This window comes from Penicillium atrosanguineum (assembly GCF_028827265.1).
Source record: "Penicillium atrosanguineum strain IBT 20685 chromosome Unknown utg000002l_segment0_segment0, whole genome shotgun sequence".
In the NCBI taxonomy this organism is placed as follows: Eukaryota; Fungi; Ascomycota; class Eurotiomycetes; order Eurotiales; family Aspergillaceae; genus Penicillium; species Penicillium atrosanguineum.
In genome coordinates this window covers 2,780,643-2,803,513 of record NW_026623134.1, presented here as the reverse complement: position 1 = coordinate 2,803,513, position 22,871 = coordinate 2,780,643, and the positions used below count along the sequence as shown (strand labels likewise).

General features: G+C 49.3%; 13 protein-coding genes across 13 annotated transcripts; 7 read left to right on the top strand and 6 right to left on the bottom strand.

The window, feature by feature from the left end:
• Nucleotides 1-238: 238 nt before the first annotated feature.
• On the top strand, nucleotides 239-2,176 carry N7443_002848 (ferric reductase family protein; the record flags this gene model as incomplete). Its single annotated transcript, XM_056882904.1, has 1 exon — nucleotides 239-2,176. The coding sequence occupies one exon, from the start codon at nucleotides 239-241 to the stop codon at nucleotides 2,174-2,176; it is 1,938 nt and encodes a 645-aa protein (XP_056744745.1).
• A 789-nt stretch (nucleotides 2,177-2,965) lies between these two features.
• On the top strand, nucleotides 2,966-3,304 carry N7443_002847 (uncharacterized protein; the record flags this gene model as incomplete). The annotated part of the gene is made up of 1 exon (XM_056882903.1): nucleotides 2,966-3,304. The coding sequence occupies one exon, from the start codon at nucleotides 2,966-2,968 to the stop codon at nucleotides 3,302-3,304; it is 339 nt and encodes a 112-aa protein (XP_056744744.1).
• Nucleotides 3,305-3,729: 425 nt separating this feature from the next.
• On the bottom strand, nucleotides 3,730-4,316 carry N7443_002846 (uncharacterized protein; the record flags this gene model as incomplete). Its single annotated transcript, XM_056882902.1, has 2 exons — nucleotides 3,730-4,160; nucleotides 4,229-4,316. The coding sequence occupies 2 exons, from the start codon at nucleotides 4,314-4,316 to the stop codon at nucleotides 3,730-3,732; spliced, it is 519 nt and encodes a 172-aa protein (XP_056744743.1).
• Nucleotides 4,317-4,869: 553 nt separating this feature from the next.
• On the top strand, nucleotides 4,870-6,574 carry fmqE (MFS-type transporter fmqE; the record flags this gene model as incomplete). The annotated part of the gene is made up of 5 exons (XM_056882901.1): nucleotides 4,870-4,993; nucleotides 5,053-5,167; nucleotides 5,273-5,614; nucleotides 5,670-6,161; nucleotides 6,217-6,574. 5 exons carry the CDS (start codon nucleotides 4,870-4,872, stop codon nucleotides 6,572-6,574), a joined length of 1,431 nt encoding a protein of 476 aa, XP_056744742.1.
• A 763-nt stretch (nucleotides 6,575-7,337) lies between these two features.
• On the bottom strand, nucleotides 7,338-9,203 carry N7443_002844 (uncharacterized protein; the record flags this gene model as incomplete). The annotated part of the gene is made up of 1 exon (XM_056882900.1): nucleotides 7,338-9,203. The coding sequence occupies one exon, from the start codon at nucleotides 9,201-9,203 to the stop codon at nucleotides 7,338-7,340; it is 1,866 nt and encodes a 621-aa protein (XP_056744741.1).
• A 1,618-nt stretch (nucleotides 9,204-10,821) lies between these two features.
• N7443_002843 (glycoside hydrolase family 16 protein) lies at nucleotides 10,822-12,004 on the top strand (the record flags this gene model as incomplete). The annotated part of the gene is made up of 2 exons (XM_056882899.1): nucleotides 10,822-11,630; nucleotides 11,707-12,004. 2 exons carry the CDS (start codon nucleotides 10,822-10,824, stop codon nucleotides 12,002-12,004), a joined length of 1,107 nt encoding a protein of 368 aa, XP_056744740.1.
• Nucleotides 12,005-12,279: 275 nt separating this feature from the next.
• On the bottom strand, nucleotides 12,280-12,954 carry N7443_002842 (Histone-lysine N-methyltransferase set9; the record flags this gene model as incomplete). The annotated part of the gene is made up of 1 exon (XM_056882898.1): nucleotides 12,280-12,954. The coding sequence occupies one exon, from the start codon at nucleotides 12,952-12,954 to the stop codon at nucleotides 12,280-12,282; it is 675 nt and encodes a 224-aa protein (XP_056744739.1).
• Nucleotides 12,955-13,219: 265 nt separating this feature from the next.
• On the bottom strand, nucleotides 13,220-14,882 carry N7443_002841 (putative carboxylesterase; the record flags this gene model as incomplete). The annotated part of the gene is made up of 2 exons (XM_056882897.1): nucleotides 13,220-13,477; nucleotides 13,530-14,882. The coding sequence occupies 2 exons, from the start codon at nucleotides 14,880-14,882 to the stop codon at nucleotides 13,220-13,222; spliced, it is 1,611 nt and encodes a 536-aa protein (XP_056744738.1).
• Nucleotides 14,883-15,472: 590 nt separating this feature from the next.
• N7443_002840 (SET domain-containing protein) lies at nucleotides 15,473-17,380 on the bottom strand (the record flags this gene model as incomplete). The annotated part of the gene is made up of 2 exons (XM_056882896.1): nucleotides 15,473-17,206; nucleotides 17,267-17,380. The coding sequence occupies 2 exons, from the start codon at nucleotides 17,378-17,380 to the stop codon at nucleotides 15,473-15,475; spliced, it is 1,848 nt and encodes a 615-aa protein (XP_056744737.1).
• A 1,133-nt stretch (nucleotides 17,381-18,513) lies between these two features.
• N7443_002839 (mitochondrial 54S ribosomal protein uL14m) lies at nucleotides 18,514-19,088 on the top strand (the record flags this gene model as incomplete). The annotated part of the gene is made up of 4 exons (XM_056882895.1): nucleotides 18,514-18,528; nucleotides 18,580-18,664; nucleotides 18,743-18,964; nucleotides 19,018-19,088. The coding sequence occupies 4 exons, from the start codon at nucleotides 18,514-18,516 to the stop codon at nucleotides 19,086-19,088; spliced, it is 393 nt and encodes a 130-aa protein (XP_056744736.1).
• Nucleotides 19,089-19,298: 210 nt separating this feature from the next.
• Nucleotides 19,299-20,032, bottom strand: N7443_002838 (DNA-directed RNA polymerase II core subunit RPB9; the record flags this gene model as incomplete). Its single annotated transcript, XM_056882894.1, has 4 exons — nucleotides 19,299-19,343; nucleotides 19,396-19,485; nucleotides 19,526-19,895; nucleotides 19,953-20,032. The coding sequence occupies 4 exons, from the start codon at nucleotides 20,030-20,032 to the stop codon at nucleotides 19,299-19,301; spliced, it is 585 nt and encodes a 194-aa protein (XP_056744735.1).
• Nucleotides 20,033-20,248: 216 nt separating this feature from the next.
• pin1 (peptidylprolyl isomerase ESS1) lies at nucleotides 20,249-20,884 on the top strand (the record flags this gene model as incomplete). The annotated part of the gene is made up of 3 exons (XM_056882893.1): nucleotides 20,249-20,251; nucleotides 20,310-20,710; nucleotides 20,764-20,884. The coding sequence occupies 3 exons, from the start codon at nucleotides 20,249-20,251 to the stop codon at nucleotides 20,882-20,884; spliced, it is 525 nt and encodes a 174-aa protein (XP_056744734.1).
• A 621-nt stretch (nucleotides 20,885-21,505) lies between these two features.
• N7443_002836 (uncharacterized protein) lies at nucleotides 21,506-22,255 on the top strand (the record flags this gene model as incomplete). The annotated part of the gene is made up of 1 exon (XM_056882892.1): nucleotides 21,506-22,255. One exon carries the CDS (start codon nucleotides 21,506-21,508, stop codon nucleotides 22,253-22,255), a length of 750 nt encoding a protein of 249 aa, XP_056744733.1.
• Between the last annotated feature and the right edge of the window lie 616 nt (nucleotides 22,256-22,871).

Sequence of the window (22,871 nt, the reverse complement as noted above, 5' to 3'; positions counted from 1 at the left end):
TAAAGTGGAGAGAATCACAGCCAAGACATCAATCTGCTCAATTCTTCTCGACTTCTGGAAACGACGATGGTGTCGAATAAACCATTAGCCGAAACCATGTTCTACAAAACCCCCGGCTGGTCCTGTCAGAGCAGACAGACATCATCTCCGACTGTACGACCCTACGCGAAGATTGTTCGACGTGAATCGTCGGCGTGTTCCAGTGGCATCCTATTGGGCAGTGGCGTTAGTCCGCATCATGTCTTCCAAATTGGATGCTCGTCACATCCAAAACCTGAGCGCTGCAGCGACTCTAGAGCTTCATTGGGGTTATGCGGAACGTGCCCTTCCCTGCACTAACAATGCGGGCTCCTGCGCGTATCTCGATGCAGTCTACTCGGCTCATGATCTTGGCATGATGTATACGGGAATAATTTGGTCGACCATCAGTGGCGTTTTGTTGATATGGGCTTTCTTGAGACGTTTCGGTCACCCAACGACCTCTCCAGCGCCTGCCTTATCTCGTTCGTCAGGCATAGAAAGAGGCCGTCGTGCGTTTGCAGCTTTCATTCGTCAATATTGTCTTCCAGACGCGCCGCGCATGATCTTCGGTCGCACGACGCGTCTGCAAGTCCTCGTTCTTGCTGCTCTGGCCGGCTACCTGCTCATTTTCAGCTTCGTTGGCATCGTCTATAACACCTGGGTCACCCCCGTATCCGGTATGGATGGCGTATATAACACCCGCTCTAGTATCGGACCATGGGGTGATCGAATCGGCGTCTTCGCGTATGCGCTCCTTCCACTCTCCATAATGCTGAGCAGCCGGGAGTCCCTTCTTTCCATGATCACCGGCCTGCCGTATCAGAGCTTCAACTTTCTGCATCGCTGGCTGGGATATATTATCTTTGTACAGAGCTCGCTTCACACGATCATGTGGTGTATTGTTGAGTTGCGACTTTACCAGCCACAGCCATCTGTTGGGGTCGAATTCATCACACAAACTTACATTGTCTGGGGCATCGTTGCTATGATCCTGCTGATCTTGCTATTTGCTCTGAGTACGCCATGGGGTATTCGGATGACCGGCTATGAGACCTTCCGCAAAGCCCACTATGTTCTCGCTATGGTCTTCATCGGAGCCTGCTGGGGTCATTGGGAACAATTGAAGTGCTTCCTCTTGCCATCTTTGATCTTCTGGTTCCTCGATCGCGCTGCTCGACTCTTCCGGACTGCCCTCTTGCATTATAAACCCGACGAGGCGGGCACATTGGGGTTTAAGACCGTCGACGCGACCATAACCCGGTACGGCGATGCGGAAAACCTCGATGTCATCCGACTTGATATGGATAACATCCAAGAGCCATGGGCTACCGGCCAACATTACTACCTTTGCTTCACTCAAGGAAGCATTTGGCAATCACATCCTTTCACGCCTCTTAATGCCCCAGTGGTAGTAAAGGGCAAGGTGAAACATTCATATATTCTCCGGGCCAAGAAAGGCGAAACTAGGAAGATCATCGACCTTGCTGCCACGGGCGTCTCAAGTACTCCGATTATTCTGACTGGGGCATACGGTGAGAACATCACCGAGTCGTTGAGACCAGACGCAAACATCATCTGCATCGCCGGTGGTACCGGCATTACCTATGTCCTTCCAGTGCTGCTCGAGCTGGCTCAGCAGTCACCATCACCGGACCGGAAGATGGAACTCATCTGGGCAATCCGGCATACATCCAACAAGGAGTGGATCAGTGAAGAGCTTGGTATCTTGCAAAGGGCCCAAAAAGCTCTGAATCTGAAGATACGAATCTTCGCAACGAGAGATTCCAGCGAGGATTCTCCTTACGATACGAAAGAAGCCGTCAATATCTCAGTCTTCAATGAAAAGGATGCTGGTCAGGACTCCCAGAATTCTTCATCTGAGTCTCAGTCATGTGGCTGTGAGAATGAAGCACCTGTTGAGAAGCTCGGCGGTAAATCAGAAAAGGGCAACTCTCATCCTGACCTGCACAAACTAATTCCTGGCTTCCTGAATGAAGTTGTGCGAGGACCCACGACAGTATTTGTTAGTGGGCCTGGAGGTATGATCAGTGATGCGCGCGGCATCGTCGCTTCCTGCAGTTCCGGGTCTAAGGTGTGGGGTGGACAAGACAGATTCGATGTCAGTCTCGTGTGTGATGACCGCCTTGAGTGGTAGAACAGTGTAAATGAATATTGCAAATAAGAAGCAAACAATTGATACCCCGATGACGACAGCCGTCCCCAGCATTCCAACGGACTCAATTTATCTTAATGATCGCCAAATTTCGCTGGGGCATGTTTGGTGCCACCATAGATCTGGGCGAAGAAAACTACCATTCATTCGCTAGGGATACCAAGATCTTTCCGTGCTATGAAAAATATATTCCAGATTCATCGGTACATCACATCTGTCCCGAGATAAAGGTAGTCAGCCGCATGCTCCGAGGTGTCGACAGTTTTGACACCTCATTTTTCGTGGGTATGATGATCTACATCAAGATGGCCCCGCCCGGTGACGATCACCTTGTTTGCTCGGCGTCCACGAGACTACTTTAAGAGCAGGAAAAGACCTGATATTCCCATCTATACTCTAGTTCATCAAGTATGAGGCTCTGGGAGCTAAACACATCATGGACTCTGCGCAACTTAGCTGGAGCGCCGCCCCACGGTCAATCAATATGACACAGGAGAGGGGTTGTAGGGGCCCGCAGGGGCATCTCCACTCATGCACAATGACGAACATTCGACCTGTAACTGTTTTCGCTCTCCTGCATACCATCGGTCAATCTGTTCAATCATTTTAGACCGCTTTTCTGGGCCGAGGGAGCTATAAGAATCGGAATTTCGGCTACGTTCAGCTAATCCGATTCATACCTAGAGCTACACCTGAAACCTCCTCAGTGAGTCTCCATCGGCTAGCATAACCATTCACTAGTGTCTCTAACCAGATTTATTTCCACCAGATATGCCTTCAGCAACAGGAACTCTCAAGAAGAACGAAGAAGGTGCCATCCGAGGCCAATTTGCAGTCGACGGATCTACTTATTTCTTCGTCGGCACTCTCCTCACTCCCATTTCTTCGTTCGGCATTTCAAATGCCCGTATCACGTACAAATCTACCGAACAGCTTCAGGAACAGCCTATAATGTTTGAGGAAATTCCTATTCAAAAGGACCATATTGAGTTCAGGTTGCAGAATGGTGTTCAGGTGTCCGGGTTTTTCGACGAGCCATTCGGTGATGAAGCTGTGAACGATCAGATTTTTGTTGCGGGTGGCGCGGCTTGGATGCATATGGAATCATAATTCGGATAATCATGAAATCGGCATGCGTGGCTTGATTATCTGCCATTTTTGCAAGCGCTGCTGGGTAGGGTTTCGAGGCGGCGGTTAGGATATCACAGGGATGCTGGAAAAATTGATAGGTGGCCGAAGTATTATTAAGAATTGAGCAATTGAGACATACCCCGGAGCTATCTGTGTAGAAGCAAACGCATCAGCATTCTATTGATTTAGTGAGGGTAGAAGCTGAAACGGTGCGATGCACGGAACACCCCTTGCTGGCTGAGGTACTACACCATCTTACGAAATGGTTGGCTCAATGTTGTGCGTTGCCAAGCTCACCACTGTGTTCGCATCACTGCGAAGTTCGACAGAGTATGCTCGTGCTTGCATAATCCACGATGCGCTTTCCCTGTCCCGCTCGCTGAATGCATAATTATCCAGTGAGACTACAAGCTCCCGTGTCTCTCCGGGCCGAGGAAGACCTTATTGGATCCCTTCAGGACTCCATCAAAGTAGATCTGTAGAACCTCGCGACCGGATCGAGATCCAGTGTCTGTGACATTTGTCGAGCCATCCGCGTCAGTAGGCTCAGCGCCACACTTCCGCTTCAGTGCAAGACCACTGAAATCGAATTCTGTATGGCGTACCATCATTGAATGATAGCGTCGACATCGGCTATCCATGGCATGGTAATTGGCGAGCCGGGTATTCTCAGCAACGATTGTATTAGAAAGTTTGCATTCAGTTTCACATTCATTTCCGACGAAATGCTTCGGACAGGTTGAGACTCCCTTGGACTGGACACCATTCACAAAGGCCGCGGCAAGAATTCCAGAAAGTACCGGATCCTCTAAACACGCTTCAAAGTTCCTGCCGCCTGGAAAGCTTTTGTCAATATTGTGTGCTCAAAGCCATAGTTGCCAAGAAATGTACTGGCAAACATACTTAAAGGAGGACGATACAAGTTCACTGTTGGCCCAAGAAGGAGACCTTCTTGTTTACTGTTCCCTTCGTCTCCGATGACCTCGCCCATTCTTTGAGCGAGGCTCGGGTTGAAAGATGACCCGACACATGCGGCACATGGAAATCAAGTGGCTTTTGTCGAGACATGAATAGACTCGCCACGAACGCCATTCGGTCCATCGCTGTAATTTGAACGAGTCAGACTTGGACAAACCGCCTAAGGAATATTTTGCTCACTTTAACAGGCTTAATACCATGTTCTGGTAGACGGGCCGTTCGCCAGTATGACTGACCCGCCAGTAGAGAAGCCTTCTCCAAAGAAAGAGAATCGATCATTTTGACAGAATTTCATTCTACTCGTTCGATGAATTGCTTCATCAAAATTCCTGACTCGGCTTTCATTTCGATGTTGTCTATGATCCATCTGGGAAATGTCCACCACGTCCAGCTCGGGTTTCCCGGTTGTCCACTGTCCACTTCCTCATTTGGCTATGTTGATGGCGCACCCCGGATTTCCCCGCAATATCAACTGCGTAGATCACCACATTTAAGAGACTCTCCCAGGATGTATCTACCTTTACCCACGAGGTGTTTTTCAATCTGGAGTCTATCAAGCAATCATCATGACTGAAATGGCAAAGGCCGATGTCGCTCACCTCGAGTGGGAGGAGCCTGCCTTCTTGCAATTGGACAAGGAATTATCCTTGTTTGAAACTATTAAAGTACACAGAAGAGCTTTGTTACTCTGTGAGTTGACACTTACATCTTAAAAACCCCATAAGTGAACCACTAATATCAGTTTCCAGGTGGTATTTCCTTCACTGCCGCCACCATCTTCGGCTACGACACAATCGTCAATGGCGCTGGAATATCGATGCCCGCCTTTATCCTATACTTCGGCGAGAAAGATGCATCTGGGCCGTATCTACCATCTCTCTGAACATCACTTTGGACCTCGATGTCGGCTCTGGCCCAAGCTTTGTCTGCCACCGGGGCAGGATTCTTGGCCGATCGGATCGGTCGTAGATGGTCGGGCTGCTTTGCTGGTGTTATTACTCTGGTGGGTGCAACCGTGCAATTTACGGCAGTTACCCGCAGCTCCCTTCTAGGAGGAAAGATCGTGTCTGGACTAGGGATCGGTATGGCCATGTCAATCGGAACGACGTATGCTTCTGAAGTGGTTCCTGCTAGACTGGTCCCTCCAGTTCAACAGGCATTGGTCATTTTTATTCTCATCATGCAGGCTTTGGCTATGGGTGTGATCCGTATATTTGTTCCCAATGTGGCTCCACACGCGTTTCGAACGGTTTTTGCTATCCAATGGGGGGTTGGCGGCCTGTGTACTATCGCCTTCGCGTTGGCTCCTGAGTGAATGCATTCATATATTGCGCCGTTTATACTATCATCTAACCACTAAATTTAGATCCCCAGTCTACAATATCCTAAACAATCGCGGTGACAAAGCGAAGAAGCTTTTCCGATGGATGTACGGGGACAACGCCGAAGCGGACGAGCGCTACAACTATCTAGTCCAGATTATCGAGGAAGAAAACTCCCAACGCAGTGCCAACAAGGCAAGCTTCATTGAATGCTTCCAAGGCATCAACCTCAAGAGGACATTCTCAATAATGTTCCTCTTCGCCATTGTGAATCTTGCCGGTGCCCCCTTCCTTTCGCAATCCATTTACTTCCTGATTTCCGTGGGCCTGCCCGCCATTCACGTGTTCGATATTTCCGTCGGTGGTTTTGGTCTGGCGATCATTATTATCATCGTCAGTGGAATATCGTTGAAGAATGTTGCACGCAGAACTGTCCTCTTCTGGGGTACTATGGTCAACTTCCTTTTCATGGTCGTGATTGGAGGTCTCTACTATGCTCCCGGGGATGGCCCGAAATGGGCCATTGCAATTCTGATGTAAGAATTAGAGAGCGCCTTCCTGGCTGACTATTTAATACTAATTTTCAAACAGGAATCTTTTGATCTCTCTGCAGGCCGCCTTCATGCAAGCGACCGGATGGTCCATTGGAGCCGAGATCTCCAGCTACCGACTGCGCGCAAAGTCGATGTCTCTTGGCATAATGGCCCAGACGCTTTCAACGTGGCTCATTACCTTCGTTGTGCCATATATGTATAACGTTGACTCTGGCAACTTGGGCGCTAAGACAGGGTTTGTTTTCGCTGGTATGACAGTGCCACTTCTCATCGGGGTCTTTTATCTTACGCCCGAAACAACAGGCTTGACAACCGAGGACATTGATAAATTCTATGAAGCAAAGGTACCACCGCATCGGTTCGCTAAGCACAAAGCGGAAATACAGGCGGAATAGAGGAACTTGGTTAATTTATAATTTAACTAGCTTTTATTAAAAGCCAGCGTACATTTTGTTGAACATGTATCCCATTCATCATTCCAGTGTAGTGGAAGTTAAAGTGATAGAAGCCTTCCCCCGATGGAATAGGAGTAGTGCCAAATTGAGCGAAGCTCTCCATGGAGTAATCCTGCTTAGCAGATCGGCAGCAGCAAATAGAATGAGATCAGTCTTAGATCTTTTATCGGAGTTTGGAGGCTGACAAAAGGGACTTTGGCTTAATGTGGCCTTAACAACGTCGAAAAAGCCGTCAAACGCCACAAAATCTCGGGTATGTTCCCGAAAAGTGTCCAACTGATCCTGATTGGCACAGGTGAGCATAGCCCAGACGAACACTGCGCTTAGGAAGCAGGTAATTATTTCAGGAGGCTCCATTATTCTGGACTTGGTTTGATTTCCGAACCGATGGAGCTCGCTTAGGCTGTCTCTTATGGTTTCAAGGCAGTGTTTGAACATGAATGCTGCGGATTGTGGGTGTGTCTGAGCTGTTTGACGCATCATTCCAAGTGTGGTAACGAGCTCGGAGATTCCTGACTTTCCAAGCACGTTTTGAAGATCTGAGATCGGACTGTGGAGCATGAGACGGCCTAGTCGGAGGTGTATTCGAGCGATGCTGTGGAAATGTCGGGATGTCGGGTAGACTGACACATCAGCCGCAGGTGATACTGCATAAGCTTTTTCCCAAGCCAGTAGTGTCTCTGTCAAGGCGTTAATAAGAGATTTATTGAATCTTTCGAAGCATCCATAAATGGTTAGGTTGAGTATTACTTTCAAGTTGTTCCCTTCGCTTTCCTAATGACCACAGAACATCGCGAACAGGGCTCGAAGGTGTACGATCCGCTTCGTGTTGCGATTGGCATCTTCGCAATAGTCGTGAATAATGAATTTGAACTTCCAGGGCCACTGCCGGGTCAGGATCAAAATTGAGGGAAGGAGAGGAAGGAATTGGAGATTCGCCGAGGACCTGCCACATGCCGGGGTCGAATGTTGCTTCAGAGACCATATTGATCTGCTGAGAATATTCATAGATTTGAACCAAGATCGTTGTGAGCACAAGACAGCGAGTCCAAGAATTCAGGCTTTTGGATTCAGAGAAACTTGTCTGAGGCCCAGGCGAAGCAGCTGGCTCGGGAAAATGGCCCAAGTTGAGTGGGCCTAAGAACGGGCTGACGGCAGCGGCGAATGTTCTTCCTTGGGGTACTGAAGCGGATCCAAGTAAGCTCTTCCAGCGATGAGCTGTCGAAGCATGCCAGAACTCCTCGTTACACGGGCACTCAATCTTCATGAACTCCACCACGCTGATGGATGCCGGAAGGTACAAGAGGCACGGAAACATGGAGTCAAGGCTGTAAATAGTCCACGAAAGTCTCTTTCTAGACTCTTTGAGAACCCATCTATGCCATTGCCCATCCAACCCCTCTCCGAGCTTCCTGGCTTCTTGACGAGAAAGCTGTACATCGTCAAGTTGAATTTGACGGCAGTAGGAAACAACTGTGCCCCTTATAGGTTCTGAAAGCTCAAATAATCTCTTATTCCCACACCAAAGGCCCACATAGCAGAGAAGCGTCAACGCATACACAAACATCGGGGCTCGCATGATTTTGTTATTTGCTTCCATTGCCAGCTGAGAGCTCAATCTTGCGAGATCTGTAAGGACAATGGCAAATCGGCATGTATTTTGCTCGCAGCTGTAAATTGCTCCTATTGCAATCATTACGGCGAGAAGAGGATCTGGCAGATCGTCACATGATTGCAGAGATGGACGATGTATCACCGCCATTTGAGGCTCGAAATGAATGAAGAAAAGCCGGATGAACACGTTTGCAATCGCTAGTTCTGGGAAAAGGAGAGAATGGAAATCGATACCGATCTGGGCGGGTCTTTCCAAAAATAACTTCAGCCTCTCGTACCGACAATCGGAGATATCGAACCTCTGGTCATGAATCTCTCTCAGAGGATGGCTTTTGGGGATCTTAATAGGTCTGGTTTTGGTAACAGCTCGAGAACTTGGATCCCATTGATACGGCCACCTGTCCTGCTCAGAGGCTTCATTTGGAGGTGAAAGTGAACGAGTGATAGGTTGTGGGATGTTTGCAGGAAACGGTGTATCCTCGCCTTGGGAATGAGTGTTTGGTTCGTCGGGACCGGTATCCATCGCATCAGTTTGGACATAATTATAGGGTATTGTGAAACCGGTGTTTAGAGGCAGAGACATTGCATCGTCGTCGTCGAACCAAATGTCTTCCAAATTAGAAGGGCTTTGTATCCATTGAAGAAACTGGTCTTCATCTATACTACTGATACTGACCTCTTGTGATGAAGAATGATGGCTATCTTGTGGCTGGGGCTGGGCAGAACATGACACACTAGGATCCGGAGGGACATCAAGCGAGCTATTGGGAAACCGGTTACCAACTGTTTCACTGGCGGCGCAGTCTTCGGATAGCTGGGTGAATAAATCACGGGCTAGTTGCTCGGATGCTGTTGAGATGCTAGACCCTGGCGTATCGACCGTAGTTGATTCTTGGAAGACCGCTGAGTCGCCAAGCTGCGATTTCGCCATGGGCTGCCTTCTCTGGGCCTCCATCCTGATCTGCGAGGTCCCCGGTGAAGCTGCCTTTGGAGGCGTTCTAGCCTTGTGTATTTCTTCATGTCGCTGACGCACATCGCTCCTCGTAAATTCCTTCCCACAAGTAGTACAGCGATGTGATTTGTCTGGCTTGTCTATTAAATGATCAGCAGCAATAGAGCACGATCACGTATGAGTGACTAACGGATCCGAGCATGTCGTGCCAAATTTTCTCGGCGCGAGAACTCTTTTGGACAATCTTTACATCTGTATCGTATTGATGAGTCTAGTGTGGCCATAGTTAGTGATGTTGAGGGAAAGGGTGCACATAAGGTGGACAGTGGACAGTGGACAGTGGACAAGTCTGGGGTAACGAGTCGATAGGGCGGAGAAATACGGGGGTTGGCCGTATTTGGCTAACCACACAACCGGCAGTGAGAATGCTGGCAAGCAGACTAATTCTAGCCAATTATTGCCTACGAATTCCGTTATTCTTTGCTTGGCACGGCAATTAGCGCGAGCCCCTCGGCCGGCTTATCCGAACCGACGCTGCACATCCCTGAAAGCCGTTTTCTTTCTGCTCGGATATGAACACCTGCATAAAAGTCGGTCTTCCTTCGTGTTTATCTCGTTTCCTTATCTTTAATCCTCTAATCTTCATCCTCTATCCTATGGAATTTATTTTCGTCAAATGTGTGTTCATGACTGGCCATCGCAGCCACGTGTTTCAGGCTTGGCATCGATCTACCTTAATCTCAGAACCTTAAGGAGTCTTCCAACCACTTGCCTGTCTTTCCCCTTCGACTCCTTCTTGCCGAAACTGTCATAATATTTTGATCCATACCTATCTTTATGCCTATAGGCACCCACCAAAAATAAAAAGACCTGATGAAAATTTTGAGTGGAGACCAAACCACTAGCAGCAGCTAACTGAATTGAGTAAGGTAGCCCGGCTTTCAACGAGGGCTTTTTTTAACTCGCGATTAAATCAAATTTCCCACTTTTAACGACATGATTCAGGTAGTTGATAGCTCGGAAATATCTAAGTGGATAAGAAAGGAAATGAGACTGGTGTACCACATGCGGCTAGTCGCAGGACGCATCCACATCGTTGATGCAATAACTCTTGCCTGCTCCGAAGGCCCCGAGGCACGGACCATTCTTGTTCCGTAACTCTCGCGAGGAACTGGAGGATGCATCGGACATTGCCAATGTTTTCAATGCCATGCTCAACGAATTTCCGTGCTGGACCAATGCGCAGATTGGCCAATCCTATGAATGGGGTGGACCCCCCTGGACAACCAATATCTCCGGTTCGAACCAAAGTCAGCTTGATCGATAGTGGGCGCTAAGCTTCATCCGGCATAGATCGTTTCTATAAGCATCCTAAAGCTTGTCTAGTCTCGCTTATCGGCCTCTTCTCACAGTGTGGCCGCGCAAGCATGGGGGGTCTCTTTTGGAAAGTGCTGGAGCGGGTACGTTGACCCCTATTTTTGAGGGTTTTCGAGGGCCATTCTTGAACGCCTTCGACCCTCCAGCCGTTCCTTTTGTGTTTCAAGGGTAGCAGTCGCAGTTGACGACATTCGTGTGGGTTCTAACTTGGACCTGACGCGGCGCATTGCATAGCTCTACCATCATGTCTTTCTCTATCAATACGTTCTTTTTTAGCCTGATCGCCTTCCTCGCCCTCCGTGCCGTTGCAGCCGATTGCAACCCCCTCAACACGACTACAACATGTTCCCCCGACGCTGCGCTCAGTACCGAGCACACCTGGTTGTTCAACGAGACTCTAGATAGTACACTATGGGACATGGCTACTGGAGAGTTGAACTATACGGACAAGGGCGCGGAGTTCGCCATTCGCTCTGAAAATGCATCCACTCTTTTGCAGTCCAACTTTTATATCTTCTTCGGCGTCATGGAAGTGCACGCCACAATGGCGGTAGGCCGCGGAATCATTAGCAGTGTGATTCTACAATCCGACGACCTGGACGAAATCGACTGGGAATGGCTCGGTTATAACACGAGTTTCGTACAATCGGACTTCTTTGGAAAGGGCAATACCACGACAAGTAATCGAGGAGGAACACATCTCGTCTCTGACGCCGACACCGTCTTCCACAACTATACGATCTATTGGGATAAAGATCGCATTGAGTGGTGGATTGACAGCGATCTGCGGCGAACGGTCAACTACTCGGAGCCACTCACTGTGTATGGCAAGAATTACCCACAGACCCCTTGCCGAGTCAAGATCAGCAACTGGCCTGTCGGAATCGCAAGTGAATCCCTTGGCAATATTGAATGGGGTGGTGGTCTTGTCAATTGGGACGATGTGCCCTTTATCATGACTGTGCAAAAGCTCCGCGTCAAGGATTTCCATACCGGAAAGGAGTACAAATACACCGGTACTACGGGAAGTTACGAGAGTATTGATGTTATTTCGTATGTTTCCCCCCCCCTGCTTCCCTCTGGGCCTTTTTCGCTTTCTATAACCCGACCTTCTAACGCTTGCCTGCAGAGGAAATTCAACAGCCAAGAAAGAGATCGAGAAAAAGCCAGAGGAGACCTTGGCTGAGAAGTGGGACGATCTTGGAGAAGGTGCTCACATTGGAGTCTACGTTGGTGCCGCCGCCGCCGCCGCTATTGCCATTGCTGGGTTTGGATGGTGGTGTGCACGACAACGCAAAGCCGGACGTCTTCAGCGTGCCCTGAATGATTCTGCCGCAGGGCAGAGTGGTGCAGAACTTACGCAGATGGAGAAGCCCGAATGGAGGCAAAGCCAGTGGGGACAACAAAGCTACCAAAGAGTTCCGTAAAGGCTTATTTATACTGAGAAGCTCTCCAGGGCTACAAACTCGAATCCACGAGTTGTCATGCAGGTCTTGGTGACTGGGTTGGATGTGGATGTGAATACGATTCTTGTACATTATTTATCGTTAGATTTCTGGGTTTTCTATATTGGTATTAAATACTACTTTCAAGGTACATCATTCGCTTTTGTAGGGCAGCGCTCTCGATCATTTATTTATTCACTCGTTTAACTGCGAATTCAAAAAATCAAGTAGCTTAAGCACATCGTCAGGCTCGCCATCTAAAGCCACTGACAGGGTGGTCCTGGTTCCAGTCCGCTTGTAGAAATGCCCTTCGAAGATATCAGGTACGAAACCAGCATACTCCCAAGCAAGGACACTGGGTCGACATTAATGTTGGAGTGAGTGAGGTAATTGTGACAAAATACATATTCATCACTTCCGGATGGTCGCAGTGACCAAGCATCTTTATCTGTGCATTCCATTACTCTATACGGCGGCAACACGATTCCCGAAGGTCCTCCAAGTTCACAAGATCTAAGCACTCGAAGCATAGCAAGATGTTGATCAATTTCAGCCCGTACGACTTCCTTCTGATCATCCGTTAGGTCTCTCATAGATATGCGTTCGATATATTCCGTGATTAGGAAAAACGAGTCATTGACTTCGAATGCACCATAGACGGTAGGAACCGGAATGCCGGCATTTCGAACCAACCGTAGCGATGCGGCCTCGTTCTGAAGCAATTCCTTCGCTCGTCGAGGGATATGGACCGTACCTTCCAAGTTCGTGATGAACTCGCTTGGTCGTAAACTCCGCTTCATGAACACGTTGTCGCGTTGGTAGTATGCTCTTTCTGCGGGTTGAGCGGGCCATTCTTCAGCCGGTTTGTAGGGGGTATCTGAGCACGGCGGTTTCGCATCATCAATCTCTGGGGCGTATTTCGTGTTCGACATGCTTATTGGGAGGTGTGAGCATGAAATGTGGAGAATATAATATTTGTCTAACAAGTAGTACGGTGTACGCAAGGTCTTCAGCGCGAATGGGAATTGTCGGGCTTAACAAGTGGGGATATTTTCCCGGAAATAGAAATGAAGCAGGTTCGGGTCCGAAGCAAAACAAGAGATCGTCAACAATGATCAGTCTACTCCAAACGTGTCACCGTCGCTGATCATGACAAGGGGCCGGAACGGTTCAGGGATATTCCCTGTACACGAGCACTCAAACAGGAATCCTCTTCCCTAGCCCCCTCCAAAACTCACATCTCTTCTCCAGCTGAGCTAGCTTCACATTCTCAAACCCATGATCTACAATCACGAATTCTCTCCCTGTGTTTCGAAGTTCCGGTACCCCAGGCTCTGAGGCATGGGTCAGCTTGTGCGCATTCGGGTCACCGGTTTGGAAGAAGCTGGCGAAAGCACCAGCATAGCCTTCGTAGACGACCGGATTCGTCTCTTGCACGGAGTTGATTTTATTCCACTGTCCCTTGTCTTAGCTCGTTTCCAATTATTTCCAAGGATATTCAACGCACATAGATAGTGTCACTCCCATGAGTGGCTGGCGATATGGTATACTCTCCTACATACCCTCTCTTCTTTGCCGCGGACGCCATCCAATATGCCGGGCAGGCGAGAACCACATCTCGATAGATAAGTCCAGCTCGGACATATGTCGTGTTATACTCGGCGATTGTCTCGGTACTTCCGTCGGCAGGATAATACACCTCTTCCACCTCCTTTATCTCCTCCGCCGACAAGCCAGGTAAGAAACCCCTAACCCATCGATAAAAGCTCGCATCGGAGGAGTTATATCCACTTTCCGACACCGTCGATTCTAAACCCGGAGGCACGAAATTCTGTCCCTCATGAGTGTTATACATACCCCAAAGGAACTCCGTATCCAAAGCACCACCCACAGCTTCTGCCAATGTATCAACCAGAAACTCCCCATCAATGACAGGTGCCCAAGTATACGAGCTCGTAGTCCACGTACTATCCGCATCGATGACAAGACTCGCATCACGAATCGACTGCACATCAACAGACTTCAAACATGCCAACGTCTCGTGATCATGGCCACTACCAGAACATCCCGTCAGATTAACAAGCTGACTATAAATAGCTTCAGCCTCGGGTGCATCATAGGCATAAGTTTTCGGCCAGAAAGGGGAGCTGGCAAGCGCTTTCGAGAAAAGCTTTGGATTTCCGTTACGGCCGTTTGCTAGTACCTGTGCGACGACGGAGCCTGCACCAGCGGATTGGCCCCAGATAGTCACGTTGTGTGGATCACCGCCGAAGTTATGAATTTGACTCTGTACCCACTTGAGAGCATATTGCTGGTCTAAGAGTCCGGGATTAAAATCTGAAGTGGAAGAATCTCCGATCGCTTTGCCGGGCAGAAAGCCGAATGCGTTGACGCGATAGTTCGGGTAGATCACTATATAGTCGTTGAGAGTGCTTGCATTGAGAACGGGGTATGAAGCCGGTGGCATGGTGAAAGCCGCGCTGCCTTGGATGAAAGCCCCGCCATAGAATACTACCAGTACTGGTCGACGAACTTGTCGCGATTTTTCCCATGGCCTTGAGAATAGGCCTAGGTAGAGACAGTCTTCTGATCCGTTCACTGTGCGCTGTGGGCACATGTCGAAGTCCTGGTCTGTGTCGTAGATTTCATTTGTTATGTGGAGCGGCGGTTGCGGCGCGCGGAAACGATTGTTTCCTGTTGGTGGTGCGGCGAATGGGATCTTACGAAAGTATGAGAGGTTGTAGGTTTGGTCGTAGTTTCCTTGGAATGAGCCGTAGGTGAGGTCGACGAGGGGGTTTTCGTAGGCAGCTATTGCAACTGTGAGGTGGAGGAAAGCGAAGATGAGTTTAAAGACAGACATAGTTGAAAATCCATAGAAGTAGGTCTGCAAATCTTCAAACGTTTCGATCTTCTGCCTCTGATCGTGTGCTGGTCTATATAGTAGGTCGGACAGCGGCGTTTGGGGAGGACGCACTTCGGCCAGATAGACCCCGAAACGACTGTACATGCAGTCTCCTGCTGACCCTGCGCAGATATCATCAACAGCAAACAGAAGCAAGGAGAATAGTAGAGAATAGTAGTCGTGCTATCATTGGTGCACTAATTGTCGACGAAGATCGCGGGGGCTCAAATGCGGGGAGAAGAAGATGGTTACTTCGGAGTCGATCAGCCCGATCCCAGTCATTCATGCTACAAGTCCTGGGAATGGGGACCTGAGAGTTTGTTGACTAAACGTCAAGTATGTTCATTACAGTATGTTCGTTGCGGCTACATGATGCCCAGAGAAACCAGACTCCCGCGTAAATGAGCTCAGAAAATACCAAAATCCATGCACCCCAAATAACCTCAACCCTCAACGCCATGTGCAAAATGTCGCGCCAAAGGGAGAATAATGTTACATTTGATCAGTTCCAGAACACCAGAGGCCTCGTCGTAGCCTCATAACTCTCTTTACATCGTCATTCGAAGGCGCTTATTGGCGCGGGTATTACGACGAGGCTCAGGTACGTCGCTCGTCTCGGTCTCAGTGCGCGCATCCGACAACTCTGGCGTTGGGGTGATTCCAAAGCTGACGCCGCGATCTCGGCGGGAGACGCGAGCCTCTGACTCGGGGGAAAGGAATCGGTGGATAACGCGGTGGTCCATGACTCGATCTTTGCCTTCGGTCTTGGGCCATTGGAAGCCGTAGATTTTGGAGTGCCTCTCGCAGCGAGGGCACTCACGGCGAGTTTGATAAGAGTTCGACTGGACGAACCAGGATTCGCAGGTCTGGCAATCGACCCAGCGGTCGTATTTCTGGGCGAGGAGTCTCGACGTTTTAGTATAGTCTCCCGGGGCTCGGACGATGGGTACTTCGGTCTCGACGGAGGCAATGACGCGCCACTTGCGCTTGTTGCGACGCTTAGGGGTGTTTTCAACAGCGTTCTGAAGTGCTTCATGAAGTTCGAGGCCTCTTAAGCCGGTCTGCTCGATTTTCACGGTCTTGACCTTGAGTCCATTCTCATCCACCGAGGTGGGAACGCTGGATTCCGATCGCTGAGATTCGCCGGTAGCAGAGTTGGGGGACTCCGGATCCGCGGGCGCTGTGTGCTGGCCGTTGGTCATTTCATTAGACTCAATAGAAGACTGAGGTTCAGCCGAGGAGGTCTCAGAAAGTGGATCCAATACTTCTGATAGAATGATCTCCTGTCTGAGATTGGACAGTGGTCGTTCGATCGCGGTTGGGGCGGGAATCAGAGGAGTAGGACAGTCGGAGCCTGGGGTAGGAGGATTATCCGACTCTGGGGTGACAGAAGAGTCGTTAGGGAGTTCAGAGGCGGAAATTTCTTCACGCAGCTTTGAAGTCTGACGCTGGAATTTAGTTCGCTTGCGTGGGGTGGAGCATAAGAGACTCGAATCTTCAGAGTCCATATCCGAATCACGCCTGCGTTTTTTGTTGTTGCTACTGCTCTCTGCAGGTGCAGGCGTAGTCTCATTCACGGAAGTCTCTCTGCTGTTTGAGTCTGAATCCGCCTGTGGAGACCAGCCATTGCGCACTGAACTTTCGCAAGTCAAGCATAGGCATTCGCAGTTGTCAATACCGAAGTAATCCTCTCCGTAGGAAACAGTGATCTCTTCTCCCTCTTCAATGTTGCGCGTGGCCATGACCGACATGCCCTCAGTGCCGCGAGTGACCAGGCGGCCATTGGCGTCACAGTCATGGTTGGCGAAGCGGGCGGGGCCGAGGAAGAACGAAGGGGTCTTGCGGCGGCTAGACATCACCACGCTAAAGTCCTTGCGAGTCAGGCCAAGGTCCTGCTCCTCTTCCTTGGTCATGGAAACAAGAGTTCCGCTCAAAAATTTGATCTCCTGGCCTGATTTGATAGGCTTGCGGGCACAAATGGAGGCCTCATGCTCAGTGATGATGTATCGGTTGGTGGTGGTCACTTCGTAGGGGCAGTCCGGGTGGTACATTTGAACGTATTTGCGGAGGTGTCGGCGGAACCATTCCTGCTCACGAGGACTACGCAGCTGGGCATGGTATTTACGCAGACCAGGTAGTTCCAGTAGTTTGCGCTCAGCCTGCTGGACATCCTTGGCAACGGCCACATCGTGGAGGAGAATGTGGCCAACATCATCGTCATGAATGCCGCGGGCAGGGCTGTACTTGGTGCGGTTCTTGCGCGTGGTCGTCCAGAAATAGGCCTGTGAATAGATAGTGTCAGTCCCCAGCCTCAAATGTCAGGCTGCAGGGGAGAGGCGTACATGATCGACAAGCGCATCGGTTGCGACATCGTCATAACTGGCCAGTTTGTCCAAAGTGAGGCGCTCACGGCGCTCGGTCGCCGGCGAACTTGAGCGCGCCTTCTTCGGAGGCATCGTGTGTATTACAGGTATCGAAGCGCCTGTAGCAAGAGAGAATCACTGGTGTCATGAACAGCAGCACGGATCAGGGCGGGTTTGGCGAACGAAGCAGAGATGCGCGCGGGTCCGAGAGAAAGGGAGGGGCTAGAGACGGGAATGACAGTTGCAGAAGTGAATGCGACACGAATCAGCACATGGCGCAAAGATTGAGGCAGCCACGTCGCCAATTGGTGTTGAGAAAGGAATGAGTCGCAAGACCAAGGGGAAACGCTTTCCGCGTTCCAGCTCCGGCCCGTTTCGCCCGCCGCTTTTACCTACGCTACGCCCCAGTATTCAGCCCTAGTCGTCATTGAACGATTTCAGCATACCGAGGCTCACGTCATCTAAATGATCTAAATTAGGATCATTTCTTCTCTCCGATACGTACTTAGTCCCTCGGGCGCCCAGCTTGCTCTCTGAATGTTCTGGCCCGTCGCTAGCAATAGGTCCATATGACAGCAATTCAAGCAAATTATGAGAGGGTTGATACTTCCCTTGGTTACTGACAGCCTAAGAATACTTAAAATGTGTTTTGTATCTATAGTAAATTGTAATCGTTAGGCATGTATCATTTGATATGCAGCAGACCGAGGCGAACCATGAAGAAGAATGCGTGAAAATATATGGCAGGATTGATACATAGCTCACTAGCCAGTCTCACCCCAAATGTTGGTGCGTAGATGATTTGTTCCGCAAATATCGAGTTTAAATATATCATAGCTCTGAAGATTATCAAATCTGTCGTAACTGAATATATCAAATGAGTAATAGTGTAATAATCAAGAAATGGACTCAAAACTGATACGCAGGAACCGAATCCATTCGAGTGTTACGCCCACGATATCTGTATAATGCTTCACGAAATACCCTCGATTATTAAATATCTTCAAAAAATGAATGGACAGTCCCGGGATCCCTAGTAGATATACGGGGATTCTTCAAACAAAGTAGTTGAACAAAAGTAAGAAAAAATAATCCAAATCCAAATCCAAAGGTGTCTATACCTCGCACCGGACAAACTTTCCGTTCGGGGAAACTCCCTTCCGCCCCCCCGAAACAAATTGTCGTGATGCGACTCGCCCGAACGCCTACTCGCCAATGCCCCCACGATGATTCAACTAAAGGTACGAGAACCGCTCAATCGAAGGAAGGATTTCCATACTGACACATCGCAGTCATTACTAAACTGCATCGACAACTCCGGCGCCTCGGTCGTCGAGTGCGTCAACGTCCTTAAGAAGAAGCGGCCCGCGACAATCGGTCAGTCCCCGAACGAACCTTCAGACGAGACAGCAGATGGAAAAAAAGGGAGTGAGCTAATGAGGGTCTGATAAATAGGTGACCGGATAGTCGTCGTCGTCCAGAAGCAAAGGGCCGCCGGTTCCGACGGTTCTTCCACCTCTCTCGCGAACAAGGTCCGACGCGGTGATATCCGACATGCCGTCGTGGTGCGCGTGAAGAAGGAGTTGCAGCGGGAGGATGGCACAGTTGTTCGCTTCGGTGACAATGCTTGTGTTTTGGTGAACAAGTCTGGAGATCCCATCGGAACGAGAATGAACGGTCAGTGATCTGCGAGCCTCCTCTCTATCGACGTATACTGACTTTTCTTACAGGAGTCGTTGGACAGGAACTGCGCAACAAGCAGTGGTCTAAGATCTTGTCATTGGCGCCGGTGCACGTGTAAATCTACGTTGTTGATACCTTTGGGAAAGCGTGTTGTTTCTGAAAGCCTTTGCATTATGTACCAATAGAAATAAATCCCCTTCTATCTCGCACTTGAATTGAGTCTTTTTTCCACCACTTATCCACACCGCCGAACTCCAGAGCATGCAAAATTCGCAAGAAAAATCAAAGGGTATCGGAGTCGAGAGATCGCGCCGTTTCGTTAAAGTCATCACATAAACACGTTACCGCAGGCGCAGCAGACGTAGTACAGTTTCTAGCAAGACATGAGTATACTGAATAGAAGGGGATCGTCTGAGACAACTCACCATTCCGGTTTCCGCGGAACGTTGTTGCGACTGGAAGAAGACTGCCTCGTTCTCGCCACAGCTGGGGCACAATTTGTTGGCACGGGGGAGCTACATGATGGAACTGTGTCAGTTATAAAGGATTCTAGACAAGGGAAGAATCGCGTGTGCTGGAAGGTGCAGTCTTCGGGGTGTCATCATCTTCAGGACTAGGCGTATGAGCGACGTTGGAGGCCTGGGAAGCGGTAAAAGGGAGCACGCCGCAAACCCAGCAGGCGATCTCATGCCCACAGCACAAACAGAATCCAGGAATAAAACCAAGGTCGTGAAGGAATTCGGGGCCACAAACCGTAGGATCAGAGCTGACATCCTGGGTGACACCGGCGGTGGCGCCGACCTGACTGTTCAGCTTGTTCTGGTAGACACAGTAGGAAGTGGCGGGTTCTCCGACGTGGCAGGTACGGCAGGTAAACATAAGCTGGTTGGTATGACGGTCCTCCTTTGGGTAGAGCAAGTTGGAACTAGCAAATAGATTAGCGATCAATCTGAAAACCGACTTGCGGGTTTGAAGAACTCACCATTCACGGCAGAAGCGGAAGTGAATCTGATCAGACTGTTTGGTGTCGCCACCGGCGGAAGGTGAAGGGCTTGCAGACATATTGACAGAGGTCAAGGAGATCGAGTCCAGAGGTGTAGAGTGTAGACACTGGTGGTGGAGTACAAATGAGATCGGGGAGTTTAGGCGGTGAAAGTGAAGGAAGCAAGCGCAGAATGTTTGCAGGTGTTGCACTCCCCCGCAATTTCGCCGTCGAGCGTTTCGCGGGTTGATTCCATTTTCTACGATTACCCAACAACAACCAAAAAGATATTCAAGATGGTATTTCGCTCTTGCTTCACTATTATTGTTTCCCCTCGCTAAAAGATATCCTACCCAGGCCGATTCAGGTCTTCCCTCCGGTTGGGAAGTTCGTCATTCGAACTCCAAGAACCTCCCCTACTATTTCAACCCCGCTACTAAGGAGTCGCGCTGGGAACCTCCTGCGGATACCAATACCGAGACACTCAAGCTCTATATGGCGACGCACCATACCCCCGCGGGTCGCCCTGAGGCCGGTGGCCAGGGTGAGGGCAAGATTCGCTGCAGCCATTTGCTCGTCAAGCACCGTGGCAGCCGCCGCCCCAGCAGCTGGAGGGAGGCTGAGATTACTCGTTCCAAGGAGGAGGCCATTGAGATCTTGAAGGGTCATGAGCAGCGTATCCAGTCGGGCGAGACCACTCTTGGTGACCTTGCCGTCTCCGAGTCCGACTGCAGCAGTGCCCGCAAGAAGGGTGACCTGTAAGTTTTACGCTGTCTCTAATATACCTTTTCATGCAGCTAACTATGAGCAGTGGCTTCTTTGGCCACGGAGACATGCAGAAGGAGTTCGAGGATGCTGCCTTTGCCCTCGAGCCTGGTCAGGTTAGCGGTGTAGTAGAGACTGCATCTGGAGTCCACCTCATCCAACGGTAGGCAACACAACATTGGCAATCTTGGTAGATGGTTTCGCTAATGATATTTGGTCAAACAGCGTCCAGTGATTTGACTGCCATTTAGTAGATTGACATTGGCCGTGAGTTGGTGCTTTGTCTCTCTCAAACTCCCATGTCTTTGGTTACGATCTCGGTCTCATGGGTTTATGATTTGGTGTTCCAACATGGTTTACAAGCTACCAAAAAGCTACATTTTTATACAATGGATTGATACACAGTTCTCTACCTTGATGGGAACTGTGTGGTGATATTTAAGAAACAAGAGGATAATAGAATAATCCCATACAGCAGTGTCAACTAAGACACCTAGTGACCAAAACTAAATGCAGGCCGCCAAATTACAGGAGGATTTTAGAATGGTTGTTGTACTGATCCTGATACTAGACATCTCAAAAAAACAAGTGAAACGAGATGCTGGTTTGACACTAGTTCCTAAGTTATGATGGCCCTAGAAAATGTCCCTACGTGAAGTCGTGTGTATCAAATCGCATCCTTTCTTCCCATCTATCGTTTTCTCCAGCTATATCGTCTTCTCCTACTGCTATTCCATCACCTGGAGCTAGTTCTCTCTCCGTCCAATTGACCGCACTCATTGCCCACAATGGCACATCGCACCGACTATGATGCATTCGATCACGTACCACAACACAAGAGCTCTATCCACGATTACCATTACGATCCCCAAAATTTCCAGATGCCAGGTTATCTCAGAGTCCCGATCATTTTATACGAAGCAATGAATCAGCTGCACGACCGCGCACGAATCACCATTACCTCCATGAAGCAGCTCTCAATCCGTCGTTCACGTCGCTACGACAACCTATGCTCCCCTTCACTCGGCCTACTCCACGAACTACACAGACTATCCATAAATCGTCTCTTCGACTGGCAAGCCCAATGGGACCCAAGAGATCCCACCCTCTCATCCACGCCCAAGATCCCACGTGAGGTACTCCAGTTCACGCTCGATCCTCGGCACTACGCTTTCTTTTACAGAGAATACTGCCTTTGGATCCAGAACTTCATGATCGGCCCTATAAGAGCGTGGGAGAAATTGAAACCTCTGGTGGTTATCCGGGCTCAGCAAGTTTTGTCTGAGACTGGGTACCGGGAGTGGCGATACTGGTGGGACTCGGAATATATGCCTGCGATGAGCAAGTGGGAGAATTGTCTTTCGGATTTGGCTCTTCCAAGCTGGGAAAATATTGTTGATGAGCTCTACGTGATGATTCTGGAGCGGGTTGAGGGTGCTGAGGACTTCGCCAGGTCGATTTGCACTAGTTGCTCGCCGCCGGTCACTCTACTCAGCCAGAAGGAGGAGGACCTTGAGGACTATCTCCGTTTTGTCTGATGCGATCTCTATCATCAACATGGTCTTTTATGGAATAATTCATTTCTTTCTGTTAGGCTTCTGCCGCTTCGAGTGATGATCCAGCTACTATAAAATCATGGGGTGGAACGGGAATGTAATATGAAGAGGGTTATCTACTGGTTCTGCTATTCGGGATATGGATATGCTAAGAAGCTCTAGTTCATCTTCATGATTATCCTCACACTTATTGTTCACCCAGAGCAGATGGTTAATATAATCTATCTCAGGCTTCATTAGTTGTGACGTAGCTTTAGATCAAGGTCAGTGCAAAAGAAGACAGACTACTATACTTGCCATTCCCTTTCATAGTCTTTGTTATGCTTCAGTCTTGAACACAACATTTGAGGGTCTTTGTCTGTTTCTGACAAAGATAATATTGCATTTCCATACATTAATGCAAGTTATAATAGGACAATGTTCATCTCCGTGACTTCTGCTTTGTTCTTGGGAAATCCTAGGAACGATCCTCAAACAAGCATTTCTGAGCTGGGAGGGTATCAACACCAGAGGTTAATCTCAAGAAAGATATAAGATGTCCAACTATAATGCAAATAAAGATGCAATAACAAAATCAAACACTGTAACGAGAAGCAAA